This window comes from Ochotona princeps, chromosome 3, assembly GCF_030435755.1.
Source record: "Ochotona princeps isolate mOchPri1 chromosome 3, mOchPri1.hap1, whole genome shotgun sequence".
Lineage (NCBI taxonomy): Eukaryota > Metazoa > Chordata > Mammalia > Lagomorpha > Ochotonidae > Ochotona > Ochotona princeps.
The window spans coordinates 26,786,174-26,795,906 of NC_080834.1; the positions used below are offsets into that span (position 1 = coordinate 26,786,174).

General features: G+C 58.8%; 1 protein-coding gene across 2 annotated transcripts; it reads right to left on the minus strand.

The window, feature by feature from the left end:
- Window positions 1-220: 220 nt before the first annotated feature.
- On the minus strand, window positions 221-9,539 carry NDUFV3 (NADH:ubiquinone oxidoreductase subunit V3). 2 transcript variants are annotated; one of them, XM_058661585.1, is made up of 4 exons: window positions 9,329-9,539; window positions 8,214-8,316; window positions 2,542-3,420; window positions 221-422 (listed from the first exon to the last, which is right to left on the minus strand). In XM_058661585.1, the coding sequence occupies exons 1-4, from the start codon at window positions 9,374-9,376 to the stop codon at window positions 265-267; spliced, it is 1,188 nt and encodes a 395-aa protein (XP_058517568.1). In that variant the 5' UTR covers window positions 9,377-9,539; the 3' UTR covers window positions 221-264. The 2 variants fall into 2 exon arrangements, with proteins under 2 accessions (XP_058517568.1, XP_004594150.3); XM_004594093.4 differs by lacking the exon at window positions 2,542-3,420 and having other exon boundaries at window positions 9,329-9,486.
- Between the last annotated feature and the right edge of the window lie 194 nt (window positions 9,540-9,733).

Below are 9,733 nucleotides of genomic sequence, written 5' to 3' on the forward strand. Positions count from 1 at the left end.
GTTCTGCGTCCGCGGTCGAGTGGCTGCCACTCGCTAAAGGACACTGCACTTTGGCGGCAGGGCGGTATTCAACTCAGTGACGCTCCCAGTTCTCACCAAAAGCTACTGTCCTACCGGGGCGTGACAGCAGCCCACGGCTGTGGTTGGCTGGGGACTGTAAACTCCCCATCCAAGAGCCATGAGTGGGCACCTGTGAGAGAGAAGCACTCACACACGGGGCTCCAGGACCTGAGCAGGCTTTATTCTGGCGGGCAGGCACCCTGCTCAGTGGCGGGGTGACGCGCGGCCTGAGGACGGCTGTGGCATTCTGAACTTGGACAGATCCAGGTTGAGGTCCAGGAAGGTGTAGGTGCTGTAGTCGTGGTGCTGCAGGTTCTTGTAGGTGCTGATGTCGGACGGCTCGGCGGGCGCTGGGGCGGGCTCTGGGAAGAAAGGCAGAGGCGGCCATGAGGAGGGCGCCAGGGGCTGGCAGGGCCCTGACAAGCAGCCTGTTAGCAGCAAGTCGCCAGGAGGTCATTAGCTGGAAGTTGATGAGAGAACTTGCAGCGCCCCCATGCCTCTGGACCCTCACTTTGCATATTCCTAGGCCCAGGATGCACATTACCCCTGCTAGAAACCCAACTGGAACAAGAGGAAAGAAACTTCCAGAAACAGCAGCTGAGCGAGCCTTCTGTGTACCAGAAAATCAGGTCCCACTAAGGCAGTGAGCCGCAGCCCGCCACGGTGAAGAAGTGTGCATGCCACGAGGTGGAGAGTCAGTGTATTCTAGACTCACCAAGTAGGAATAATAAATTTGGCTTCTCTAAATGGAAAAGCAATCAAAACCCGCACATTGAAACTCCCGGGCCCGGTGGCATGGCCTAGCGGCTAAAGTCCTCGCCTTGGACGCGCCGGGATCCCATATGGGCGCCGGTTCTAATCCTGGCTGCTCCACTTCCCATCCAGCTCCCTGCTTGTGACCTGGGAAGGCAGTCCAGGTCGGCCCAATGCATTGGGACACTGCACCCGCGTGGGAGACCCGGAAGAGGCTCCAGGTTCCCGGCTTTGGATCAGCGTGCATCAGCCCGTTGCGGCTCACTTGGGGAGTGAATCATCGGACGGAAGATCTTCCTCTCTGTCTCTCCTCCTCTCTCTGTATATCTGGCTTTGTAATAAAAATAAATCTTTAAAAAAAAAAAAAGAAAAAGAAACTCCCACCAAAAGTGTGGGAGGGAACCCTGAGGGCTACCCACATGAGGGGGAAGGTGGGCCAAGGCTCCTGGCCCCCAATATCTAGGTCAGGACATCAGGGCGAGGGCTGCCCAGCTTCCACCCGTCTGATGCGTCCACTGCTCCAGTGGGCATCCAGCCACCAGTAGTGCAGCAGCAACTACTGCAAGCTCAGATGGGGAGGGACACAGCCTAGGCACTGGCGACAGAGGGAGACATGCACTGGAACACTCGATCAAATCCACCCAAATCCAGGAGCCTTTGGGGAAACACACCCCAAGGGGCGCGTGTGCCCGCAGCCCTCTAAGGACAAGATGCCCAACGAGTTTTCCTAGGCTGCATCTGAGAATGCGAACTCTGCGTCCCATCCTGCGGCTCTGCATGCACTCCACTGCAGTATGCCACCCAGCTGGCGATGGCAGCTCCCGGGAATGCTGCCAGGGCTCTCCAGGCTGTGGCGGGCGCTGGCTCTCCGCATATTAAGGAACAGGGGCAAATACAGGGAAGACAGCAAAGACCCCAAAGGAGGCAGGCGACAGCAGCAACAAGCAACAGGGCAGCAGCAGGCTCGTGGCGCAGGAGCTGTGGTGCGCAGGCGTTCTAGACCACAGCCGGGGCCTTCCCAAGGGTGATGCTCAAAGCGTAGGACAGGAAGAAGCCTGTGGCCCTTAAACAGCCTCTCACTACAAAAAAGAAGGCAGGGCCTGGTGCACTGGCTCAACTGCCCAATCCTTTACTTCCCAGTGCTGGCACTCCACATGGGTACCAGTTCATCTCCCAGCTGCTCTGCTTCCCACCCAGCTCCCTGCTTGTGGCCTGGGAAAGCAGCAGAGGACGGCCCAAAGCCTTGGGACCCTGCACCTGCATGGGAGACCCAGAGGAGGCTCCTGGCTCTAGATCGGCTCAGCTCTGACCGTTGCGGTCACTTGGGAAGTGAACCAGCGGATGGAAGGTCTTTCTGTCCCTTCTTTCTGTGAATCTGCCTTTGTAATAAAAACAAATCAATCTTTAAAAAAGGAAAAAGCAGGTAGAGAGCATCGGCTGAGGCAGGTGGGAGGAGGGGACGGCCAGCAGGTGTGCACATCGAGGCCCGAGAGGCATCTGCTGCTCTGGCTCCTGGCACGCGCAGGTGCACGGCCATGGCCCGGTGCCAAGGGCACACTCCGGGGTTTTCTACTCAGTGTGGCGCCCGCTCAGGCTTGGCACGGAGGGAGAGAATCCCTCTGTGTGCATCTGAGCTGCCGCTGCCTGCCTCTTCCTACTATCAATCTGGGGAAGCTGGACGCCCTCTCACAGTCCCCCCCGGGCCCCCACAGGTGGGCTGAGGAATACCCTGCATGGCAGGCTGCTCCAGTGCCCTGCTCTCTTCCTGGGGCTGCAGCGCCACTGCTGGTGCCATGGACACATCTTCCTTTTCTGCAGGGAGGCTGGGCGCGTCCCTCTGGGGCTCCTCTGCTGCCACACTCTCACTCATGGCCGCCGTCCCCCACAGGCCATCGGGCTCTCTCCTCATCCCAGGGGCCGTGGAGGGCGCAGCCGGCAGTGGAGCCCTCACTCCTGCCTCCCCTGTCGCCGGGGCAGAGGATCCTGACTCTGGGCCATCAGCAGAGACTTGGGCGTGGCTTCCTGGGTTGCCCTCAGCCGAGGTGGCCGCCTTCCATGGCTGTCTTCCCGTCACGCTTTGCTTCACCTCAGCCTCCACCCGCGGTGTGGGCCTTGTGGCGCCGGGCCGGGCCTCTCTGGAGACCTCTGACGGCTTGGCGGGGCTCCCCTTCGGCTGCGATGGGCGGGCAACCCCTGTGTGCGGCTTCTGAGCCCCAGCTTCCTCCCCCGGGGAGCTCCTGGGTTTCAGGGAGCCACCATGGCCTTTGTTTCTCACGTCAGGCCCCGCTTCTGGGCGGTCACCTTCATCGTCAGACTCGGAGTCGGAGGAGCTGGACGAGGAGGAGGAGGAGGAGGAACTGGGCGCCCCATTCCGGCCCTTCTGAGTCGCCTCTGACTTAGCACCCGGCTTTCTGAACACAAATGGAGCTTTCTGAGGAAACTCGACCACTGTCTTTTTGGGCAGGAACCTCTGGGCCCTGTGGCCTGTGAGGGGAGTGCTGGCGCTGCCAGCTGCCGGGAGAGAGCTGTGCGGAGGGCCGCTCGTGGGCTGCACAGCCGCGGTGCGCCTGGTCAGCAGTGGGGCCCTGGCCTCGGACGCCTCTACATCTAGGAAATGCACAAAGAGGACCATTACTTCACACACCTGTCAGCCAGTACAGCCCCCATGAGCACTGTGGGACATCGTCATGTCCCTGATCGTGGTCGCGGGCCTTCCCTGCTTCCTCAAGGGAACCCTCAACCAGTCTCTTGAGCAGAAGCAAGGGGCCTGTCTCCACTGCTCACCAAGCCAGCTGCTCTGACAATGCTAAACAAATTCAGCCAACTCTAAAGTAACATGTAATAAAGACATTTTTGGATAACTGTTAACGTTTTAAAATGTGTCACTGGTTGAATCCCTAAAAACCAGGTGTCAAAACATTAAAAAACATTTAGCAGCTCAGCTCTCTGAAGCAAACAGAGCCTGGTTTGGGTTTGGGGTATGCACCTGCAGGTGGTTAAACACGAGCAAGAAGGGACACTACAGCTCAAAGAAAGACACCCTAAAAACAACGTCCCCATGCCTCCGAGCACTTCTCCAGCCAAGAAACAAGGTGACATGTCACAAAAACCATCATTCCTGCTGTGTGCTTCCATGCGAGCGTGTGCCGGTGACCTGCTGCCTTGCTCAGCAGGCGCCCAGGAGGCCCTGAGGATGCAGGCTTGGGTGGGGGGAAGACTAGGGTATGGCACCGGTGGGCATGTGGGCACCTGGGGGCTCACCTCTAGGCAGGTGGAGCGAACTGGGGATTTCCTCATGTGCTTGGTCCTGGGCAGGGGGAGGGGAGGAGAGAGCCCCAGGTCAGCACACTGCCGTGGTGTGCCGGCGGACCAGGCCTGGAGAACTTCAGTGGGCCTGGATCTTGGGTGCATGGAGGGTAAGGCACCAGGCCAACACATGTGCCAGGAGCTTGGGACTCCGGTGGGCGGGCAGAGCTCCGGACCAGCACACCACCCACTGGGCTTCCGAAGGCTGGGCTGGAGAACCCATGCACTCCTGGGCTCGAGGACTGTGGGCTGATTAGGGAAAGAAGGGGTATGGGGGAGGGAGGACCGTCCTGGGAGTACCTTGCAGGTGAGGAATGACTCTTGAGGGACTCCCAAAGACAAGGCCATTGTTCTTTAAGGTAAGCGATGGGACTGAGCCCTGGCGGTTTTGAGGGGGGAGACTGGAAGACCTTTATGGGCCAGACAGATCCCCCAGCCTACATAGGAGACCTGAGCTGGGCTTGTTAGCATGGAACATTGCTGACCACCACATGCCAACTCACCCGTAAGCTAGGGCTGGGGGCCTGTCTGGCAGGGCTAGATCCCAGCACCTGACAGTGAGTGTCGGAACAGGGGACAGGCAATGTTAGGCTGGGCCATGACACAACCAGCATGCAAGAGAACCAGGTCCGGGGTGGATTCTGTGCGGGATATGTGGGCCTAACCCTGTGAATTTGTAAGTCCTGGTTAGTTTAAGAGTTCGGGTGGTGACGGGCAGAGCTAAATATGACCACGGAACCCGCTGACATGGATACGGGGCTGGGAACAGGTGGGGCAGGTCCAGGCTGCAGCACTCGCATGAGCAGGGTGTGGGGCGGGCCGGGCCAGGCCAGTCCATATCACCCGCTGGAAAACCAAGAACCAGAATGGTATGTGGGTCATGCCAGGTCGGGCCATAATACCAGCCAGGTGATACTAGGGCCGGGACTGGAACTGGCTCAGCTGGCTAGGCTGTAGCCCCTACCAGTGTGAGCTGGAACTGGGGGTTGGCTGGGCCCAGCCAGGCTACAGCACCCACTGGCAAAGTAAGGTAGGCTCTGCCAGACTGGGCTGCAGTACCCAAACAGCACATGTGAGACCCAGGGGGGAGAGGGGGCTCCTCTGCTGAGCCACTACTCCCACTGGTGAGTGTCAGTGCTCAGATTGGGGACAGAGCAGGCTGGGCAGGGATACCACACCTGTTGGCCTGCATGTAAGCTGGACTGCGGGAAATTTAGGCTGGGTGGACTGTACCTACTGATACATGCATAAACCAAAGGAGGTGAGGGTTGGTTGGCCTTTGCCACAGCATCAGCTAGCAGATATTGGCACAGGGTGCAAATTCTGTTAAGTTACACTGCAGAACTACCTGGAGAGTGCAAGTTCCAGGGGTGGGGGTGGGCCCGGTAGGGAAATAGTGGGCACCTCTCTGATGGGCTGCAATTCTGACTGGTGAGCTTGAGAACCAGGACTAGGGGCAGGAGTGGCTAGACAGAGCGGCACCTACTGGCACCAGTGTGGACTGGATAGAGGGGCTGGTTGGGCTGAACTAGGCTTCAATGTCCATTGGCATGTATGAGAGCAGAATGGGATGTGGGACAGACTGGACCAGTCTGCTGCACATACTGGCAAGCATGAGAACAAGGACAGAGGGTGTGCCTGGTGTGTGTGGGGGTTATTGCGGGTCGCTCCAACCAGGTTACAGCTCCCATTGGTTTGCGTGAGGGCCAAGTGTGTGTTGGGCAGGATCAAGTTAGACCGCAACACCCATCAGTCTGCGTAGAAGGCAGGACTGGAGACAGAACTGACCCAGCAATTACAGCTACCAGTGTGTGCGTAGGTTGATTTGGGCAACAGACTGTTCTGGACCCTGTATTGGCATGTACACACAAGAATCAAGTTTGGGATCACCTCAAATGAGATTTCTTTGGGAATCCCCCAAATGAACCGCTGGACTCAGAACCCAAACCATGGAGAGAATTGCAGGTTCCACGGTCTGTGGAGTGCATGTGTCAGAGCTGGGCCTCCTTAGTGGCTCAGATGGCACAGTGGACAACATATCCAGGTGCATGTGGAGGATATGGCAGTCCATCGGAACCTGCAGAGGACACCTGGTACCATGACAGAGGTCGGAGGAAAGAACAAACGGATCAACTACCCCAGGCAAGCGTTGGCAGTGAACATCTGGGCAAGTGGAGACTCTAAGGTTGACTGTGTCAACCAAAGATTTCATCATGATTGGAGTGGCTAGATCGGCAGCGATACAGAACTGTTGAACTATCAAAACCACTCTGGAGGAATCTACCATGGAGGGGTTGGGGGGAGCCCCAGTGCCTATAAAACTGTGTCACATAATGCAATGTAATTAATAAAAAACAAACAAACAAACAAAAACACTTGAGCAGGACCCTCAGAGCATGCCCCAAGGCAGGGACCTGGGTGTGGCTTCTCTCCATATCTCTCCCCTTCCCCTAGATAAAGGGAAACTGTGAAAACTATGGTCTCACTTACTGTCCTCTAGCCCTTGACCCTTTGCACTCTAATGAACTATGTAAAAATTCCACTACAGAAAAAAGATCACCCAATATCGCGCATGCCCCTGGAAGGAGATTACAAATCTAAAAAAAACTTTCTAATATAAGTCTTCATAGAGTCACTGATGAAGCAATGAGATTTTAGGTTAAAAATGCCCCAATCCCATGTCTCTCAAGTGGAAAACGTCCCCAGAGCCCTCCCTTTGTAACAGGATCTGTCTTCTGAGCTCTGATTGGAGTGACTTACAGAAAGCAGACAACAGATGAACAAGCAGGCGGGGCAGGGTCGGGCGGGGCAGGGCTGGCACTGACAGACGGAGTGGTGCTGCCCACCTGACCCAGCCCAGCCTCTCCCCAGTGCGACCCCGCTCGAGGTGGCCCTGGTAGCTCAGAAAGCTCAGCAGCCTGTGGCACACAGCACAGGGTGGACATGTGTGCCCTCTCCCCCACGGCCCTTGGCACACAGCACAGGGTGGACATGTGTGCCCTCTCCCCCACGGCCCTTGGCACACAGCACAGGGTGGACATGTGTGCCCTCTCCCCCACGGCCCTTGGCACACAGCACAGGGTGGACATGTGTGCCCTCTGCCCCACGGCCCTTGGCACACAGCACAGGGTGGACATGTGTGCCCTCTGCCCCACGGCCCTGTGGTGCAGTGAGTTAAGCTGCAACACCATGCACATTGTGGGGTGGGGGAAGTCCCGGCTGCTGCACTTCCCGTCCAGCTCCCTGCTCATGTGCCTAGGAAAGCAGCAGAGGACGGCCCAGACCTTGGGGCTCAGCACCGCTGTGAGAGACCCAGAAGCAGCTCCTGGCTCCTGGGTTTGGCCCAGTCTAGCCGCAGCCATTATGGCCATCTGGGGAGGTAACCCGTCTGTCTCCTTTCCTCCCTCCCTCCATCTCTAACTCTGCCTTTCAAATAAATAAATGTATTTTTATTTAAAAAAAAAAAGAAAAAAAACAAAGCAAAGCAGTGTTGGGGGCAGGTCTGGTGGTGCAGGTCAGGGCACAGCATGGGCAACCTGCACCCCATGTCTGCGCTCTGCCTCCTGCCAGTGCATCTCAGGAGGCAGCATGTGCACCCGGATCCCCACCACCCCAGGAGGCCCGAATGCAGCCCTGGGCTCCTGGCTACCACAGGCATGTAGGGAGCGAAGCAGCGTACAGGGGCACTCTTGGTTGCCCTGATTTCATTTCAAGGAAACAAATGGTGAAAGGGGACGAGGAGCTGCTAAAGCCAGCAGGATCACACAAGGCCCTGGGGACACAGCACAGCTCCCGCAGCAGCCATGGCAGTGGCAGAACACCACTCGCTCCTCATGGCCCCGCAAAGCCTGGGATCCCGTGGATCCCCCAGAGACCAGGAGGTCTGGGCCGGGAGCGGGACGGGAGGTCGGGACATGGGGCAGTGCTGGCACCTGGGCTATATTCCCTCACGGTTCAGATCTGGTCGGGGTGAACACGGAGCCGCAGATGACGCCTTGACCGTGGGTCACCCACTGTGGTCAGCCGCTGCTGAGGGCCGGTGCTGGGACCAGAACACGTGGTTGGGGTGGGGGGCAGGGCCCCTCAAATCTTACTTTTTGGTGGACTCTGCTTCTTGGGGTTTGGTGGCAGGCCCTTGTCACTCTTGCCCGATTCCGTGGCCAGTCCTCGGAGGGCCTGGGCTTCCAGCAGCAGCGTCTGGGCAAAGCACACACACAGAGCCCTGTCAGGAGCGCCGCCAGTAACCTCGGCCATGACAGGCCAGTACTCGGCAGGAGCTGCCCGCGAGCGCACAGCGTCCACACCGTGTCTGTCTTTCCTTCCTTCTTTTAATTTCAGAGGCCAACTTAGAGAAGGGAGAGGCAGAGATCTGTCATCTGCTGGTTCACTCCCAAATGGCCACAATGTCTAGAGCTGAGCCAGTTGGAAGCCAGGAGCTTCCCCCGGGGTCTCCCATGCGGTGCAGGGGTCCATGCACTTGGGCCATCCTCCCCTGCTTTCCCAAGCCCCAGGCAGGAGCTGGATGGGAAGTGGGGCAGCCAGGCCTAGAACTGGCGCGACAGGTGGAGGCATAGTGTGCTACACCACAATGCCACAGTGCCTGCCACACAGGGTGTATCTCTACATGTAACAGAAGTAAGATTATTCTAACGTTTGTCTGCACCTTATGGGGGAAAATACAAGGAGAAAACACCCCAAAACACCGTTTCTTTGTGAAAAACATCAGTCCGAACTTAGAAAGTACAAGAGCTCCGCTCTGGTCTCAGGCCAGTGCCGCGGGGCAGCAGGCGAAGGGTCCACCTGCAGCGCCGGTATCCCAACTCCACTTCCAATCCAGCTCTCTAATGGCCTGGCAGGGTCCCTGCACCTGCGTGGGAGACTCAGGAGCCCCCAGGACCCGCAGGCACTGCCCACAGGGGACCCTCGGGGGGCCACAGGTGTGCTCCCCGAAAACGCCCGCCCCCCCACGGTGAATTCTAAGTCAAGTGCACGCTCGTGACGGGCGCCATCTTAAAGCTGCCCACAGCGGCCGACCTCGGCAGGCCCTCGCTCCTTCCCGTGCCTGCCCTCCTCGGGCCAGGCGCTCGAAGCCGGCGGCTGCCCGGGGCCCTCCGTGAGCAGAGCCCGCCGTCCGCGCGCCCACCGCTGACGCCCGGGGTCAGCGGCCACCTCAAGCCGCCCGGCCCGTCCGGGGAGGTCCCGCCTCTACCTTCAGCGACCCAGTGCGTCCTTGTCGCAGCAGAAGCGGAGCCGCCATGGCGGTGACACGGAGCGCCCACGGCAAGTGGGTGGACGCGGACACAGGTCACCCGGGTATGCCCGCGACCGCTGCGCGCACACTTCGCCCTAAGCGCACGCCCCTTGCGCCGAGCACACCAATCACAGGCAAGGACGGGGGCAAGGGGGCGGGACCAACCACGGGCTGGATGGGGACCTGCGCGCGCGTCCCTAGGCCTCTCTGGGCTCCCCGAGACCACGCCCCTGGGTCGACATCACCAATCATAGGCAAGCCCGGGCGAGGGGGCGGGACCAATCGCCGGAAACGTGAAAGCTTTTTCTGGCACCAAGGCCCTGTCTGCTCTGAGCCCCGAGATCACGCCTCTCGAATCGACAT